Source organism: Leucoraja erinacea, unplaced genomic scaffold, assembly GCF_028641065.1.
Source record: "Leucoraja erinacea ecotype New England unplaced genomic scaffold, Leri_hhj_1 Leri_649S, whole genome shotgun sequence".
Classification (NCBI taxonomy): Eukaryota; Metazoa; Chordata; class Chondrichthyes; order Rajiformes; family Rajidae; genus Leucoraja; species Leucoraja erinaceus.
In genome coordinates, this window is record NW_026576563.1 from 61,283 (window position 1) to 81,191 (window position 19,909).

The 19,909-nt window shown below is 45.3% G+C and overlaps 1 protein-coding gene and 1 pseudogene across 1 annotated transcript in view; one reads left to right on the plus strand and one right to left on the minus strand.

Moving 5' to 3' along the window:
- Positions 1 to 16,201, plus strand: part of LOC129694390 (cytochrome P450 2K6-like) — a 30,999-nt gene extending 14,798 nt beyond the window's left edge. Inside the window, exon 2 of the mRNA XM_055631087.1 lies at positions 15,764 to 16,201. Coding sequence (XP_055487062.1) covers positions 15,764 to 15,850 — 87 coding nt within the window. The 3' untranslated portion in view covers positions 15,851 to 16,201. The remainder of the gene's footprint in view (positions 1 to 15,763) is intronic.
- Positions 1 to 18,538, minus strand: part of LOC129694389 (cytochrome P450 2K1-like) — a 29,932-nt pseudogene extending 11,394 nt beyond the window's left edge.
- Between the last annotated feature and the right edge of the window lie 1,371 nt (positions 18,539 to 19,909).

A 19,909-nucleotide genomic window follows, 5' to 3' on the forward strand; every position in this document is an offset into this window, starting at 1 on the left:
TGTACTCCAGTTGGCGTTGCGTGGCAACAGTACGGGTCACGGGTCATGATCTCGACTGCCGTGCAACCTCCCTATTGCTTATGTGTGAGTTTACGTAAGTCCCTATTACGTAAATCAGGCTGTGTTTGGAAACCGAGAATAAAATGAGATTTACCTGCACTATCGGAGATCCACCAAGTTGCATATTTTCATTCACTCTCTTCACCAAACTAATGAACCTTTCATCATCGTAATCAAATCTGTCACCAAAAACTATTGCGCAGATTATATTGGCCACAGCAATGTTTAACTTGAGGGTTGGATTAAATTCTTGGCCTGCAGAAATACACATTGTTCATAAGTTAGTGTCAACAGTGTAATCCAATTGATATTTATGTGATACCCTGATCAGTCTCTTTTTATTGAGGTCTGGCTCTTTACTTCAGTGGCAAGTTTTACATGATATTTTTAAAGCAGCAATCAGCCAGTTCCGCAAACAGTCAGACTAAAGTGGGAGGTTGAGTCAACGTGGGCTTTGCTGCCAAATTGTGCAAAGATTAACAGCAAAATCTCTATCCAACCACAAACCACTCTTTGTTTGGCTCTGTTGTCTTTTTCTTGGAATGGTGATTGTTGTTTAAAACTCATCTGGTCACTGATGCCCTTCAAAGAAGATATTTGCCATCCATTCCCAGTCCAGTTGATGTACAACTCCACACTCTTGAATGTCGTAAACATTTAACTCTTTCCTCAGTTGAGGAGCAATAACAAGTGGACATTGCCTATGATGTCTATATATATGAATGGAAATCTAGCCATTTTATACAAGCCAAAGTGGAGTATTTGAATCCACTCAACAGAGGTAATACAGAGCTGAAAATCTGAGGTAGTAGCAAGAAAAATTCTGGAAACACTCAGCAGGTCAGGCAGTATCTTTGGAGAATGTCCTCTAAATTAACATATCAGGTCAAAGACTCATGATCTACCACTAAGCAGGATTGACAAGGGTACAACTAACATAATTTTATGAATTGAAAGTGTAAGGAGGAACTGAAGATGCTGGTTTACACCAAAGATAGACACAGATGGGTATTGTGTAATGAGGAAGGATTAGTTAACAATCTTGTTGTGCATAGCCCCTTGGGCAACATAATATGGAAGAATGCTGCATTAAGATGGAGAATGATATGGTTATTTCGGAGACAAGGGTCCTGAACTTAAAGAAAGGTAACTTTGATGGTATGAGACGGGAATTGGCTAGGATACACTGGTAAATGATACTTAAAGGGTTGAGAATGGATATGCAATGGCAAAGATTTAAAGATTGCATGGTTGAATTACAATTGTTCATCTCTGTCTGACGTAAAAATGAAACAGGGAAGGCGACTCAACCATGGCTAATGAGGGAAATTAGGAATAGTGTTAAATCCAAGGAAGACGCATATACTGTAAATTGGACAGAGGAAGAAGCAAATTGGAGGACTGGGAGAAATTTAGAATTCAACAAAGAAGGGCAAAGTGGTTAATTAAGAGGGGGGAAATAGAGCATGAACAAAAGCTTGCGGGGAATATAAAAACTGACTGTAAAACCATCTATAAATATGTGACGAGGATAAGATAAATGAAGACAAATGTAGGTCCCTTTCCGTCAGAAACACGTGAATTTATAATGGGAAAGAAGGAAATGGCAGACCAGTTAAACAAGGACTTTGGTTCTGTCTACACTAAGGAAGACACAAACAGTCAACCAGAAATACTAGGGAACCGAGGATCTAGTGGGAGGGAGGAACTGAAGGAAATCCACATTAGTCAGGAAATGGTGTTCAGTAACCTGTTGGGACTGAAGACAGATAAATCCCTAGGATCTGATAGTCTACAACCCAAGGAGGTGGCCCTAGAAATCGTGGGTGCATTGGTGATCATTTGCCAATGTTCTCTCTACTCTGGATCAGTTCCTGTGGACAGGAGGGTAGCTAATGTGACCCCACTTTCTAAGAAAGGAGGGAGAGAGAAAACTGAGAATTATAGAACAGTTAGCCTGACATCGGTAGTGGGGAAGATGCTATTAATAATAATTAATAATAATAATAATAATAATAATAATAATATTTTTATTGTCATTGCACATAAGCGCAACGAGATTTGATATGCAGCTTCCATCCGATGTCATAACTTAAATAACTAATAAAATTTAAATTTAGATTTAGATACCCCGAGAACATGGTTTGTAAAAACAACAGAAAATAGTCAAAACAGTTCAAACAGATTAAAGTGCAGATGTGTCTGTACGACGTGACCATCCGAGAGAGACAGTCCATGGGGGGTGGGGGGCACTCAGCAGGGCCGCTATAGCTCTGGGAATGAAGCTGTTCCTGAGTCTGGAGGTTCGGGCGTAGAAGGCCTCGTAACATCTGGAGGGAAGTAGTTCGAACAGTCCATTACAAGGGTGTGAGGAGTCTTTATGGATGCTGACGGCCTTCCTGAGGCACCGTGTGTGGTAGATGCCCTCCAAGGCTGGTAGCTCTGTCCCAATGATCCTCTGCGCTCTGTGGACGACGCGCTGAAGAGCTCTCCTCTCCGCCTCCATGCAGCTGAGACACCAAACAGAGATGCCATACGTTAATATGCTCTCTCTGGTGCAGCGGTAGAAGGTTTCAGCAGCTGTTGGTGCAAACCAGTCTTTTTTAATGTCCTCAGAAAGAACAGTCATTGCTGTGCCTTCTTGACCAGCGCAGCGGTGTTGGTGGACCATGTGAGGTCCTCTGAAATGTGAGTGCCCAGAAACATAAAGCTGGACACTCTCTCCACACTTCCCCGTAGATGGAGATTGGGGCGTATTCTCCATTATGGGACCTCCTGAAGTCAATAATCAGCTCCTTGGTATTGGTGATGTTTAGTGACAAGTTGTTACGTGTGCATCAGTCCGCCAGGTTCTGTACCTCTGCTCTGTATTTTGTTTCATCACCGTTGGTGATCAGCCCAATCACTGTTGTGTCGTCTGCAAACTTCACGATGGTGTTGGTGTCGAATGCAGGAACACAGTTCCGTGTGAAGAGGGAGTAGAGCATGGGGCTCAGTGCACAGCCCTGTGGTGTGCCGGTGCTCAGAGTGATAGTGGAGGACAGGTGCGGGCCCAGTCTCACTGCCTGCGGTCGCTCCGTCAGAAAATTCAGGAGCCAATCGCATATCAGCGAGCTGAGGCCTAGCTGGTGGAGTTTGGTGGTGAGCTTGGTGGCGATGACTGTATTGAAGGCAGAGCTATAGTTTACGAAGAGCATCCTCACGTACGTGCCCTGTCTTTCCAGGTGAGTCAGGACAGTGTGAAGAGCCATCCTCTGTTGATCTATTTGCCCTGTATGCAAATTGATGAGAGTCCAGTCAGGCAGGGATGCTGGATTTGGTGTGGGAGAGGACCAGCCTTTCGAAGCACTTCATGGGTATTGGAGTTAGGGCAACCGGGCGGTAGTCATTCAGGTTGGTGACTTTAGACTTTTTCGGCACCGGCACTATGGTAGCTGTTTTCAGGCACTTGGGGACCGTTGCCAAAGATTGAGACAGGTTAAAGATTCTCGTGAATACTTTCGCCAGCTGTACAGCACAGTCCCATAGTACCTTTCCCTGGACTCCATCTGGGCCTGTAGCCTTGCGTGGATTGATCCTACGCAGAGCGCACTGTACCTCCTGAGTGCTCAGTAATAAGGCCTGTCCCTCCGCCATGGCCGGGGCTATTCCACTCTTGGTGGTGTTGCCAGTTTCGAAGTGGGCAAAGAAGGTGTTTAGCTCGTTGGTCAGTGTGATATCACCGTGAGGGCAGGCGGGGCTGCTCTTGTAGTCAGTGATGTCCCTGACACCCTGCCACATGCTTCTGGTGTCCGTGGCATTTAAGTGTTCTTCTACCCTTTGCCTGTGGATGTATTTGGCCTTTTTTTATACCTTTGTTCAGGTGCAGTCCTGGAGTTGTAGAGTGGCGTCCTCGGTCCATGTTTTGACCGTCCTTATTGCAGGTTTGGTCTTGCGGATGAGGGGTTTGTATGCAGGCAGTAAATACAGTGAGAGGTGATCGGATTGTCCCAGGGATGGGCAGGGGAGAGCTCTGTATGCGTCCTTGATGTTTGTGTGCACTTTATCCAGCGTGTTTGAGCCCCTGGTAGGGCACTGCACATGCTGGTGGAATTTGCGGAGTGCAGCTCGTAGGTCGACCTGATTAAAGTCCCCTGCAACAATGAAGGCACCGTCGGGGTGAGCATCCTGCTGCTTACTGATGGCCGAGTGCAGCTGTGCTAGCGCTAGGTTAGCATTAGTCTGTGGTGGGATGTATATGGCCATGATGATAGCCACAGTAAACTCCCGAGGCAGGTAAAACGGCCTACATTTAATCACTAGGTATTCCAGGTCTGGGGAACAGTAGCTCTCTACTGCAGTGTTGTTGGTGCACCAGTCGTTGTTGATGTAGATGTAATAGAAGCACATTTGGAAAGCAGTGACAGGATCGGTGAAAGTCAGCATGGATTTATAAAGGGGAAATCAAGCTTGACTAATCTTCTGGAATTGTTTTAGGATATAACAAAGAGATTGAATAAGGGAGAGCCAGTGGATGTGGTATATCTGGACTTTCAAAAAGACTTTGACAAGGTCCCACACAAGAGATTAGTGTGTATTATTAGAGCACGTGGTATTGGGGGTAGGGTATTAATGATTTAGACAAATAAATTCAATGCAACACCTCCAAGTTTGTGGATGACACAAAGCTGGGTGGCAGTGTGAGCTGCGAGGGGGATGCTATGAGGCTGCAGGGTGACTTGGATAGTTTGGGTGAGTGGGCAGATGCATGGCAGATGCAATATAATGTGGATAAATGTGAAGTTATCCACTTTGGTGGCAAGAATAGGAAGGCAGATTATTATCTGAAATGTGTCAGATCAGGAAATGGGGAGGTGCAACGAGACCTGGGTGTGCTTGTACGTCAGTCACTGAAAGTAAGCATGCAGGTACTATAGCCAGTGAAAAAGGCTAATGGCACGTTGGCCTTCATTGCGAGAGGGTTTGAGTTTAGGAGCAAGGAGGTCCTACTGCAGTTGTGCAGGGCATTGGTGAGACCGCACCTGAACTATTGTGTACAATTTTGGTCCCCTAATTTGAGGAAAGACATTATTGCTATTGAGGTAGTGCAGATTAAGTTCACCAGGTTAATTTCTGGCATGGCGGGACTGACACATGATGAAAGAATGGATCGACTGAGCTTATATTCACTGGAATTTAGGATGAGGGGGAATCTTATACAAACATATAAAATACTTAAGAGATTGCATAGGCTGGATGCAGGGAAATTGTTCCCGAGGTTGGGGGAGTCCAGAACTAGGGGTCACAGTTTAAGAATAAGAGGTAGGCCATGTAGAACTGAAATGAGGAAAAACTTTTTGATCCAGAGAGTTGTGTGTCTGTGGCATTGTCTACCAAAGAAGGCAGTGAAGGCCAATTCACTGGAAATATTCAAGAGAGAGTTAGATATAATTCTTATGGCTAACGGAATCAAGGGATATGGGGAGAATGCAGAAACAGGATCCAGATTTTGGATGATCAGACATGATCATATTGAATGGCAATGCTGGCTTGAAGGGCTGAATGACCTACTCCTGCACCTATTTTCTATGTTTCTAAAATGTCAGAGTAACTCAACGCGACAGGCAGCATCTCTGGAGAAAACAGATGCTGCATGACCTGCTGAGTTACTCCAGCACTTTGTGTCAAACTTCTATGAATTGAATGGTTGTTACCTTGAATAGTGGATTGATTCTTTAATGCACATCTTACATTATAAATGATTAGAAGTAGGCAGAGCTGAGTTGATCATTTTGCCTCTTAATTTAGACTCACCTTCGTACGATTCAAACATTTTTACGAGGAAATGGGTTTCTTCAATGATTTTATCTTCGATAGATTTCTTGCCCATTCCATAGTCCCGCAGAGTGGACATGGTGAATCTTCGCATCTGCTTCCACGATTCCCCATGACCAAAGGCGATGCCTGTAATTAAAACCGTCAATGTGACAACTTGTCAAAGCAACTTACAACCAAGTCAAAGGTGAGCTTCACTTTTAAATGCCAAAATCTAGATGGAAAACAATGGTTCAAGAGAGAAAGTTTGTTTTAGTGAGGCAATTTACAATAGACAATGGGTGCAGGAGTAGGTCATTTGACCCTTTGAGCCAGCACCGCCATTCAATGTGATCATGGCTGATCATCCGTAATCATTACCCCGTTCCTGCCCTCTCCTCATATCCCCTGACTCTGCTATGTTTAACCCACTATCAAACCCTCTCTTGAAAGGATCCAGAGAACATGCCTCCACCACACTCTAAGGCAGAGAATTCCACAGAGTCACAACTCTCTGTGTGAAAAATTGTTTCCTCATCTCTGTTCTAAATGCCTTACCTCTTATTCTTAAACTGTAGCCCCTGGTTCTGGACTCCCCCAACATTGGGAACATGTACAACTGCAGAAGGACCTCTTTGTTCCTATACTCAACTCCAACATGCCATTCGGTTTCTTCACTGCCTGCTGCATCTGCATGCTTACTTTCATGAACATATAAAAGAGAATACACAACATAGAACAGTACAGCACATCATCCATAAGACACAGGAGCAGAATTAGGCTCTTTGGCCCATTGAGTCTATCCTGCTGTTCAATTGTAGCTGATCTATCTTTCCTTCTCAACCCCATCCTTCTGCATTCTCCCCAGAATCACTGACACCCTTACCAATCAAGAATCTGTCAGTCTGCGTCTTAAAAATATCCATTGACTTGGCCTCCACAGCCTTCTGTGGCAATGAATGCTCCACTATTCGATCGTGGCCGATATATTTTTTACTCTCAACCCCTTTCTCTTGCCTTCTCCCCATAACCTGCATCATTACTTCCCCACTTTTACACAGTGCCACTTTCAGGGAGTTGCGGATTTGCAGCCCAAGATCCTTCTGTGTATCAATGCTTCTCGAAGCACCTGTCATTTACTGCATACTTACCGCTTATATTTAACCTACCAACTGCAACACCTCATACGGGATTCAAAATTAGCTTGATGGTATTTAAGCAGGACAGCTCTTTGCGAGTGGCAGTGAGTGAGCGGCCTAGTGAGGGAAGTGCCCTGTGAGAAAAGTGTGAGTCTTTGGCTCAAGAGTCTTAGGAGAGGAGACCACGCAATACGCTTGAGAGGTAGAGACCAAAGAAGGAGATGTCAGGCAAGCTGATTCAGTGCGATGCTTGCAGTATGTGGGAGGTCAAGGACACCGCTGGTGCCTCTGGCTGCTACAAATGCGAAAAATGCATCCAGGTAGAGCTCCTGAAGGGCCGTGTTGGGGAACTGGAGAAGCAAGTGGATGACCTCCGGTTCGTACGAGAAACGGAGTCGTTCCTCGACAAGTCCTACAGTACGATTGTTACACCTAAGGTATTGGAAGAGAGAAGGTGGGAGACAGTGAGAAAGGGAGGGAAGCATGGAATGCCAACGCCCCGGGTGATGTACCTCTTGTAAACAGGTTCATCCGCTTAGAAGCTGTTGGGACAGAAGACGTGAGCGGCGGACTGGCCTGTGATGCGAATAGGGCTGTTGAGCCAAAACCAAAAAGGCCTAAGGCAGGCAAGGCCATTGTAGTGGGAGACTCCATCGTGAGAGGTACGGACAGGGGTTTCTGCGGCAACAGACGGGATGCGAGGATGGTGTGCTGCCTTCCCGGTGCCAGGATCCAGGATGTCACGGACAGAGTGCAGAAAATCCTCAAGGGCGAAGGTGAACATCCGGAAGTGGTAGTGCATGTCGGCACAAACGATGTCGGAAAGAAGGGGATGAATATTCTGCAGCGTGACTTTAGAGAGCTCGGAAAAATGTTGAAAAGCAGGACCTCCAGGGTTGTTATCTCCGGTTTGCTTCCAGTTCCCCGTGCTGGCGAGAGCAGGAACAGGGAGATACGGGACCTGAACGTGTGGCTGAGGAACTGGTGCACGGGGCAGGGATTTAGATTCTTAGATCACTGGGATCTGTTTTGGGGTAAGGGGGAACTGTACAAAAGGGACGGATTGCATCTTAACAGGTGTGGGACCAGCATTCTGGCAGGCAGGTTTGCCACTGCTACACGGGTGGCTTTAAACTGAATAAGGGGGGTGGGGTGTTGAATGGGACAGTGGAGGATGGAGTTAAAGGGAAAGGGTTTCTTAAATGTGTGAGCGTAGAGACCGAAGGGTGTAAAATGAGGGTAGAAGAAATAGGTAGCAAGGTGAAAAGTAAAAGTGGCAGGCAGACAAAACCAGGGCAAAAATCAAAAAGGGCCACTTTTCAACATAATTGTATAAGGGGTAAGAGTGTTGTAAAAACAAGCCTGAAGGCTTTGTGTCTCAATGCAAGGAGCATTCGTAATAAGGTGGATGAGTTGAATGTGCAGATAGCTATTAATGACTATGATTGGGATCACGGAGACATGGCTCCAGGGTGACCAAGGCTGGGAGCTAAACATCCAGGGATATTCAATATTCAGGAGGGATAGACAGAAAGGAAAAGGAGGTGGGGTAGCGTTACTGATTAGAGAGGGGATTAATACAATGGAAAGGAAGGACATTAGTTTGGAGGATGTGGAATCGGTATGGGTAGAGCTGCAAAACACTAAGGGGCAGAAAACGCTGGTGGGTGTTGTGTACAGGCCACCTAACAGTAGTAGTGAAGTTGGAGATGGTATCAAACAGGAAATTAGAAATGCGTGCGACAAAGGCAAAACTGTTATAATGGGTGACTTCAATCTACATATAGATTGGGTGAATCAAATTGGCAGGGGTGCTGAGGAAGAGGATTTCTTGGAATGTATGCGGGATAGTTATCTAAATCAACATGTAGAGGAACCAACGAGAGAGCAGGCTATTTTAGACTGGGTATTGAGTAATGAGGAAGGGTTAGTTAGCAATCTCGTTGTACGTGCCCCCTTGGGCAAGAGTGACCATAATATGGTTGAGTTCTTCATTAGGATGGAGAGTGACATTGTTAATTCAGAAACAATGGTTCTGAACTTAAAGAAAGGTAACTTTGAGGGTATGAGACGTGAATTGGCCAAGATTCACTGGCAATTAATTCTAAAAGGGTTGACGGTGGATATGCAATGGAAGACATTTAAAGACTGCATGGAAGAACTACAAAAATTGTACATCCCAGTTTGGCAAAAGAATAAATCAGGGAAGGTAGTACATCCATGGATAACAAGGGAAATCAGGGATAGTATCACAGCGAAGGATGATGCGTACAAATTAGCCAGAAAAAGCAGCATACCGGAGGACTGGGAGAAATTCAAAGACCAGCAGAGGAGGACAAAGGGCTTAATTAGGAAAGGAAAAATAGATTATGAAAGAAAACAGGCAGGGAACATAAAAACTGACTGCAAAAGGTTTTATAGATATGTGAAAAGAAAGAGATTAGTTAAAACAAATGTAGGTCCCTTGCAGTCAGAAACAGGTGAGTTGATCATGGGGAACAAGGATATGGCGGACCAATTGAATAACTACTTTGGTTCCGTCTTCACTAAGGAAGACATAAATAATTTGCCGGAAATAGCAGGGGACCGCGGGTCAAAGGAGTTGGAGGAATTGAGTGAAATCCAGGTTAGCCGGGAAATGGTGTTGGGTAAATTGAATGGATTAAAGGCCGATAAATCCCCAGGGCCAGATAGGCTGCATCCCAGAGTACTTAAGGAAGTAGCTCCAGAAATAGTGGATGCATTAGTAATAATCTTTCAAAACTCTTTAGATTCTGGAGTAGTTCCTGAAGATTGGCGGGTAGCAAACGTAACCCCACTTTTTAAGAAGGGAGGGAGAGAGAAAATGGGGAATTACAGACCAGTTAGTCTAACATCGGTAGTGGGGAAACTGCTAGAGTCAGTTATTAAAGATGGGATAGCAGCACATTTGGAAAGTGGTGAAATCATTGGACAAAGTCAGCATGGATTTACGAACGGTAAATCATGTCTGACGAATCTTATAGAATTTTTCGAGGATGTAACTAGTAGCGTGGATAGGGGAGAACCAGTGGATGTGGTGTATCTGGACTTCCAGAAGGCTTTCGACAAGGTCCCACATAAGAGATTAGTATACAAACTTAAAGCACAAGACATTGGGGGTTCAGTATTGATGTGGATAGAGAACTGGCTGGCAAACAGGAAGCAAAGAGTAGGGGTAAACGGGTCCTTTTCACAATGGCAGGCAGTGACTAGTGGGGTACCCCAAGGCTCAGTACTGGGACCCCAGCTATTTACAATATATATTAATGATCTGGATGAGGGAATTGAAGGCAATATCTCCAAGTTTGCGGATGACACTAAGCTGGGGGGCAGTGTTAGCTGTGAGGAGGATGCTAGGAGACTGCAGGGTGACTTGGATAGGCTGGGTGAGTGGGCAAATGTTTGGCAGATGCAGTATAATGTGGATAAATGTGAGGTTATCCATTTTGGTGGCAAAAACAGGAAAGCAGACTATTATCTAAATGGTGGCCGATTGGGAAAGGGGGAGATGCAGCGAGACCTGGGTGTCATGGTACACCAGTCATTGAAGGTAGGCATGCAGGTGCAGCAGGCAGTAAAGAAAGTGAATGGTATGTTAGCTTTCATTGCAAAAGGATTTGAGTATAGGAGCAGAGAGGTTCTACTGCAGTTGTACAGGGTCTTGGTGAGACCACACCTGGAGTATTGCGTACAGTTTTGGTCTCCAAATCTGAGGAAGGACATTATTGCCATAGAGGGAGTGCAGAGACGGTTCACCAGACTGATTCCTGGGATGTCAGGACTGTCTTATGAAGAAAGACTGGATAGACTTGGTTTATACTCTCTAGAATTTAGAAGATTGAGAGGGGATCTTATAGAAACGTACAAAATTCTTAAGGGGTTGGACAGGCTAGATGCAGGAAGATTGTTCCCGATGTTGGGGAAGTCCAGGACAAGGGGTCACAGTTTAAGGATAAAGGGGAAATCCTTTAAAACCGAGATGAGAAGAACTTTTTTCACACAGAGAGTGGTGAATCTCTGGAACTCTCTGCCACAGAGGGTAGTTGAGGCCAGTTCATTGGCTATATTTAAGAGGGAGTTAGATGTGGCCCTTGCGGCTAAGGGGATCAGGGGGTATGGAGAGAAGGCAGGTACGGGATACTGAGTTGGATGATCAGCCATGATCATATTGAATGGCGGTGCAGGCTCGAAGGGCCGAATGGCCTACTCCTGCACCTAATTTCTATGTTTCTATGTTTCTATGAAACATAGGTGTTTATGAATGATCCACACCGTCCACATATAGTGAAAATCAATCTTTATTCCACAGGCAAACAGGAACATTCAAACAGCCATCCATTCTCAACTGGCTCCGCTGGCTTTTGAGAGAGACAGAGAGAGAGAGAGAACGAGCTGGCTGACCTTGCTAGTGTAAAGCTGTGTAGTACCGTAATACCATGTACAGGGTGGCATGCACATATGTGTAGTGGAGATTATAAATGGCATGAATTAATAAGGGTTAATCTACATCCTTCCTCTTAAGGAAGGAAAGCATATACAGGTATAGAGTGGTTAGTGTAGCAATTGCAAAACACCAGTATAAGGTGCGGTATTTATTATTTTACGTGTACTTGTTTGTGCATATGTGAGCACATAAAACAAGACAGGTCATGCACAGTTTAAGTGTAACCAGTAAATTTTCCAATTAGCGGGTTTGGTTTGCAGACACGACCTGCACGTGTACGGTAATACCCCTTGTGCACCTCATCCTTCCCTGAGAGAGCAAGTCTCTTATTGGGCGAATGCAGAGGAGAAGACACAGGTGGGGATGGGGGCACGGGGGAGGGCAGGGATGGCGCTGGCACCGGTAGAGGAATAGCTGGAGTATTATTCATGGAGCGTGAGGGATGACTGGTCCGGGTTAGGACGTGGAGGTGCCGGTTCATTAACCGGGAGGAGGTGTTTTATTTTTAAATCAAAAAATGTATTCAATTATTAAAAATAATATCGACACTACAATAAAACAAGCCAGAAGCCACCACCATAATACAATACAAACATGTATCCATAATAAACTATTATACAACTATGTTACAATCCTTATTGAGGATACATTCAACACCCTGCGGAGCCCAGCGGTCCCAGAACTCCCTCAGGGTGCCCGTAGACAGGGCGTATTCCCTTTCTAACCCCACCCGGGCATGGACGTAACCCCGGAAAAGGGGTAGGCAGCTGGCTCGGTTAGAGCCCTCCACTGTCTGGTGCCGTGACCTGCGGATGGCCAGCTTGGCCAGGTGTTGGCGGGTTCGCCGATAGATGCCGTTGTCAATGTTGACCAAGTAAGAGCGTGGCTCTGCGGCTGATCCCAGAATGGCTCAGAGGCAGTCGTAAACCTCGGAGTGACCGAAAGTGGACAACGTGTCCCTTGTTGAACGGTTGAAGCGGGGAGCTGGTTTTATCGAAGTATTTTCTTTATATGTCGCGGCGACGTTGGAGCTGGGATTGGATCACAGACGGTGCATGAACTTGGGGTTCTGGCAGTTGCTTGGCCATAGGCAGGGTGGAGCGTGTTCACCGTGACATGAGCCGTTTGGCTGCAGAACCCAGGAGAGGGTCGCAGACGATGTTCCGTAGGTTGAGTAAGTCGAGATAAATATCAGAGCCTGCCCTGTGTGAACGTTCCATTAGTTGTTTTGCGCTTCTTACCGTGCGCAGCCAGGCCGTTGGGACTGTGGGTACTCGGGGCTGCTGGTGACGTGGTGAAAGTCCCAGTTTTTCACGAAATTCCTGAAGAGCTGACTGGAGAATTGAGTTCCATTGTCTGAGAGTAGCTTTAGGGGGGCTCCATGGGCAGAGAAGTGGCGAGTTAGTTCTTGAATGATCATGGCTGAGGTTACGCTACTGCGCAGGTCAATTTCAAACCATCCTGAGCAGGTATCGACTAGAACCAGGTATTGTTTGCCTTGCCACTCAGCTAGCTCGGATAAGCAACTTGGGTGACATGGACGAGGTGGGCCAAACGGTCTGCTTCCATGCTATATTTTCTGATTAAACTCCATCTGCCACTTCTCTGCCCATATCTTCAACTGATCCACATTCTGCAGTATCCTCTGAGATTATTCTTCACTGCTCAGAACTCCATCAATTAATTTGCCATCTGCAGACTTACTAATCAGCCCGTCTACATTTATGTCCAAGTCATTCACTGACAACAGAGGTGCTAGTACTGAACTTTGCAGAACAACACTGCTAACATACCTCGCATCAGAGAAATTCCATCTCTACCCTTGGTCTTCAATGACCTAACCAGTTTGAATCCAAATTACCAAGTCACCATAGATCACATGATTAGCACACCATGATGGACCTTGGCAAATGCCTTACTTAAGTCCATGTAGTTAAAATCCACTGCCTTACTCTCAATCATCTTTGCAACCTCCTCAAAAAAACTAAATCAAGTTCATAAGACATGATCTGATCGGCAGAAATCCATGCTGACTATCCCTAATTAGCCCATGTTTTTTGAAATATGAATATATCCTGTCACTAAGAATCATCGCCGGTAGCTCCGCCACCACTGATTCAAGGCTCACCTGCCTGTAATTTGATAGATTAATTTAATTTCCCTTTTTAATCAGATGGAAAATATTAACCACTAACTAGTTTGCTGAGACCACGCCTTTGGCTAGAGAGGATACAAAGATGTTTGTTGAGGCCCCATCGATCTCTCTTGCCTCTCTCCATAACCTGGGATCAATCTCATCAGAACCAGGGGACATCTCACCTTAACGTTCTTTACTAGATCCAACACCTCCTCATTCTAGATATCAACATGTCCTCAAATATTAGCATCGGCCACACTGATCTCACAATCCTCCGTTGTTGTCCTTGTTGAATACCAATGCAAAGTGTTCATTTAGTACCTCACCCATTTCTCCTGTCTCCAGAACAAATTTCCTCCTTTGTCCTTGCATGGTCCTACTTAATATAATTAATATAAAGTATAAAATGCTTATTTGATATTCTTTAACCATACCTGCCAAAAACATTTCAAGAACCCTTTTTGGCCATTTTGTCATTTTTTCCTGCTCACTCTATATTCTTTAAGATCCCTGTCTGATTTCAGCTGGCTAAATTTCACTTATATTTCCTTTTTCTTTGCGTGGATAAGAATGAGAATAAATTACAAATAAATAATGGGACATTCAGGACCGTGCTAAGAGCCAGCCTAGACAAGACAGGCCGAACGATCTCATGTGTTGAAATATGAAAGTTTCAATGCCTCCTCAGACTATACAACAGCTGGAAAGTGTGACAAATATAATCAAAGTGACAAAAATAGGTATATGTTAAAATAGTGGAAAAGCTTTATTAGTTTGTGAAACAATCTTACAATAAATCCCCAAGTAAATGGTTTCATGTATTATGTAAATAAATTAAGCACAATTTGCAAAGGATTGGGTACCAATCTCAATTAAAGAATCATGTGTTGTCCAAAGTCCTTTAAAGTTTTACAGCTTAGAAAAACAAGTTCCACTTAACAGAACTAAATGAGGATGCAACCAAATATTATCAAGGGTTCAACGACAATGAAGACGAGTTACCATGACCCTTGGCTACGACATCAAACATTGGGATGCGACCTCTTCCTCCAAACTCATCGGGATGATTGATGAGAGCATCCTTCACGGTCTCGTAGCCGGTCAGGACCACAGCCTTCATGGTTCCAAGCTTGATGCTGAAGATAGGACCGTACTTCTCAGACAGCTTAAACAGGAGGAACAAGATTCCATGAACAATTAATAACATTTTCATTTTATTATATTATTAGTTTACTGGATATGGCACTGTAAGGCTGATCCACTGCTGTGCAAATCGGGCAGCATGGTGGCGCAGTGGTAGAGTTGCAGCCTTACAGTGCCTGCGACCCGGATTTGATCCTGTTATGGGTGCTGTCTGTACAGAGTTTGTACATTCTCCCCATGACCTGCGTGGGCTTTCCCCGGTGCTTCGGTTTCCTCCTATACTACAAAGATGTACAGGTTTGTAGGCTAATTGGCCTGGTTAAATTGTCCCTAGTGTATGTAGGATGGTGTTACCGTTGCGGGGATCACAGATCGGCTTGGACTCGGTGGACCGAAGGGCCTGTTTCCGTGCTGTATCTCTAAACTAAACTAAATTACTAAAATAAAAACTAGTGTATGGCTTCTACCTCAGTACATGCGACAATTAACCAAATAAAGCTAAACTCATGAGCCAGTGGATAGATTTTCTGTTACTCTGGTAGAACACCAGCATTGACACGGAAGGGCTGAATGACCTCCTGTGCTATAACCTTGCTGTGATACCAATTACACTGTAATAACCAAGCAGTAAATGGTCACCTCATGATGTGGTTTCACATTACCTTGTAACCCACTGTCACTCATTCCATAAACCAATAAGATTGCACCCTTTTTTGTTGCGAGCAAAGACTTTTGTATCAGAAAACTGTGAGACACATTTTCTGGCATAGAGAAAGGAGCTCAAGATGCAAATGGAGCTCCTTCCTCACAGTCTGTGGAACTAATCAATAAGGTCATCACATCGCGGGCATTGCATGTGTAGCCGATTTATTTTCGTCAATATTGCCACAACCCCTTGACTTGTTTTACTCTGATAACAAAAAAATATTCCGCTTGCACAAGTTAAACCGTGAGGGAAACTCTCAGGCCTATTGCGTAAGCAGTACAGTGGTTGATGAAATAAAATTATTCTCCCTTTTCTAACAGCAATTCCGAAAACAACAGCATGAAAAGGGCAAGGACAGAGGGTGCAAGAAGAGCGATAACACGTCCAAATTTCTCTCCATAGTTTGATGTGAATGTGCATCCGAACATCGTCATTGTCAGCAGTTAATGGATCACCATCCCCAAGGACAGCAATTCAGGAATGCAGTTCAGTGTCATGATCTGATAGCAACACAGAGTGCCAGCACAGGCCCTTCAGCCCATTGTATCTAGACTGACCATCATGTACCTATCTATACTCATCCTATTTATCACCATTTGTTCTGCAGCCTTCAGGACTACGATGGTTGGGCAATAAATAATAATGAATGGCCCAGATAGGATGGAGGTGGAAAGGAAGTTTCCAGTAATGGGAGAGTCAAGGTAGGCGGCGCGGCTCCGGCCAGCAGCGGCCTCTGCAGCCTGTCCGCGTTTTTATTATTTTTTGTCCGTGTTTTTATGTAGTTTTTGTTATTTTATGTCGGGGTGTGTGTGTGGGGGGGTGGGGGTGGGGGGAAACTTTTTGAATCTCTCCCTGCACTGGAGACCCGACCTTTTCTCGTCGGGTCTCAGGTGTCGTTGAGGCCACAACGAGGAGCGGCCTCCAACGGGAAGAAGCCGGGGACTCAGGTGCCGACTCACCGTGCCGTCGCGGAGCTGGCCGAGTCCGGAGCGGGTGGAGCGGTGGAGGAGCGCTGCTGCTGCTGCTGCTGCTGCTACCGGAGAGTCGGAGGCTCCAACGACAGGTCTGGCGGACGGCGGCGCCGGGAGCCCGCGGCTCCCTGGAGGGAGACCGCTTTTCGGGGCTCCTGCAACGGCGAATTCTCCCGCCCGTGTTGCGGGGTTTAAGAGCTCCTGGAGCGGGGCCTACATCACTGCCCCGCGCGGCTGGAATGGCCGCGGACTCTGCGAGCGCACACCGGGGGCTCCAACACCAAGACCCGGTGTGCGACCTCGCACCACCCGGCGTGGCTTTAATGGCCGCGGGACAATCGCCATCGCCAGCCGGGGGCTATGACTTTGACTCTGACACCGGGGGGGGGAGAGTGCAGTGGAGAGACAAGTTTATTTGGCCTTCCATCACAGCTATGTGATGGATGTTTATGTAAAATGTAATTATGTTGTGTCTGGGGTCTATTTGTGTGCAATGTATGGCTGCAGAAACGGCATTTCGTTTGGACCTCCAGGGGTCCAAATGACAATTAAATTGACTCTTGACTCTTGAAGGACCAGAGGGCACAGCCTTAGGATACAAGGACGTATCTTTAGAATGGAGATGAGGAGGATTTTTTTCAACCAGAGGGAGGTGAATTTGCTGATTCCATTGCCACAGATGGCTGTGGCATCCAAGACATTGGGTTTTTTTTATAGTGGAAATGATAGGTTCTAGATTAGTAATGACATCAAAGATTAGGGAAGAAGGCAAGAGAATGGGGCTAGGAGGGAAAAAATAGAGCAGCCATGATCCAATGGCAGAGTAGACTCGATGGGCCAAACGGCCTAATTCTACTCATATGTTTTATAGCAAAATTTCCTTATAACCCTGTGAACCTCGCATTATACATTTCTGTATTCTTTTTTCGAAAGAGAGATACAGCACGGAAATAGGCCCTTTGGCCCATCGAGTCCACGCTGACCATCAAAACCCCATTTACACTAATATTGCACTAACCTAATCCAACTTTAATCTCTCCATATTCTCATCAATCGCTCCCAGATTCTACCAGTCTCCGACACACTAGGGACAATATACCGAGACCAATTTAACTATAAACCCGCTGGATCGAACCCGGGTCTCTGGCTCTGTGAGGCAGCGGCTCCACCAGCTGCCCCAATGTGGCCGCCCAGTATTTGAAAAGAGATGACTCACGTTAGCCTGGGCGTTTCTCGCGGGATGTTCAGGGAGTCAACTCTGGAGTTAACTATATCAGCAGCAGACAGTGGATCAGGGTCTTGGAGAAGAAAAACGGAAGAACTGCAGACGCTGGTTTATATCAAAGAGAAACACAAAGAGCTGAGTAACTCAGCGGGCCAGGCAACATCTCCGAAGAAAGCAGTCTGAAGAAGGGTGCCGACCCGAAATGTCACCTATTATTTTTCTCCAGAGATACTGCCTGGCCCGCTCAGTTACTCCAGCACTTTGTGCCCGCATGAAGTGGACATCCTGCCGGGTTTATCTGAGCGGGTAACATCTGATTACAAGCGGTGAATGATGGAAGTTGTGAAACTGAACTCAGGAGTGCTGAGATTTCTGGGGCGATGAATCTAAGCGGCAGCAACATAGAGACAGCGATGCTTCTCTCAAGCGCTGGGTGCAAGTGGGGAACAGAACGGGCCCCCATTGCTGCCTCCTCCCGCTCCCTCTTACCTCCATGAGACTCTCGTGGGGCTTCTTCAGATCCACCAGGTGCAGGTGACCGATGATGGGCAGACAAGGGGGTCCCGGGGGCAGGTTGAGCGCTCCATGGCACTTAGAGCCGCGGCGAAAGTAAAGGAGGAGCAAGAGGGAGAGGGCGCCGAGGATCAGTAAAGTGGCTGCGTCCAGCGGGAAGGCGCTGCCCAACGTCATCCCTGGGCTCCCCTTGACTACTCACTCCTGTCAGCGCCCCAGAGCAGGGTCCCCGGGCCGCAGTGTCTCTCAGCTTGAGCCCCACTCGCCTCTGTTTAAACCCTCCTCCTGAAACCTGAAAGTTAAAGGTGTCAGCGAGGGCGGCGGCGACGAGTGAGGAGCCACCTCTTGGCTGCGGTTTCAGTAAAGTGGCGCCAGGGCAACTAACGTTGGTGGCGAGTGGGAGGGAGCCGCAGCTCTAAGGACGAAGGGAGCAAATTCCCACCAGACCATTGCAGGAACAAATTCAGCTATAGATGTAGTAGTTTTTTCTGGGGTTTTTTTGGCGGTTGGCAAATAAATTTTTAGTGCATTACCGCCACCAACTAGTATGGAGTGTGGATCAAATAACATTATAACTTATATACTAATAACCTATATCTTTCCGAACAAATTGGTTACCCTGAGAAAAAGCAATAGGATTTGATAGCACTTATATTAATTCTTTTGTAAAATATCTATTAAATCAAATTGTACTTTTTCTTTTCTGAATCGTTCACTCATTTGTCTTCTTTCTTCCTCATACCTCTCACAATGTACAATGACATGCTCTATTGTCTCTTCTTGCCCACAGTATTCACATCTGCCTGTATTATGCTTGCCTATTATAAAAAGTGTACTGTTCAGACCAGTGTGTCCAAATCTGATTCTTGAAATTACTGTCTCCTCTTTTCTGTTTTTTTTCCTGCACATCTCATTTCTCCCACTTCCCTCTGGACTCTGTAGAACCACCATCCTTTCCGCTCTTCCTCCCATTGCTTTTGCCATCTTTCCTTCAGTCTTTGCTTAATAATGTCTTTGATTTCAGTTTTACCTATGTTAATACTTAAATCAATCTTACTTCTTTTTGTTACCTCTTTTGCTACCTTATCTGCCATTTTGTTTCCTCTAATGCCAATGTGTGCTGGTACCCATAAAATTATGACTGTAAGCCCCATCATTTGAATTCTGAATAGTATTTGTTGTATTTCAATCAAAATGTCTGGTCTACTGTCTGAATGGCTGTGCTGTAAACTCTTTATTGCTAAACTTGAATCTGAACAAATAACTGTCCTTAAAGGCCTAGTATCCTCGACCCACTGTACTGCTAACAATATTGCAATCATTTCACCTGTGTATACTGAGACCTCATTATTGATCCTCTTCCCTACTTTGATGTGAAATTCTGGTACAATAAATGCTACTCCTACTTTATCAACTGAATCTTTTGATGCATCTGTATAAATCTGGACAAAACTGTAGTATCTGTCAATGTATTCCTGTATGATGAATGAATTTTACATACATTGTTTATCCTTGTTTTTCTGTTCTAATATTGTAAAGTCTACTGCTGCATCTGGAAGTATCCAAGGTGGAATTGAAGGTAATGGAACCGTTGGAACCACATTTAATTGTGCTATGCTGATTTGTAATGCTCTCTGGATCACTGTCCATCCAAAACATTTTGTTTCCCTTCTCTCCTTTTCCCAGCATGGTTTGACAATCATATGCTTTCTCAATATCAAAAAATACAGCTACTACACTTTCTCTGTTAATTTGTG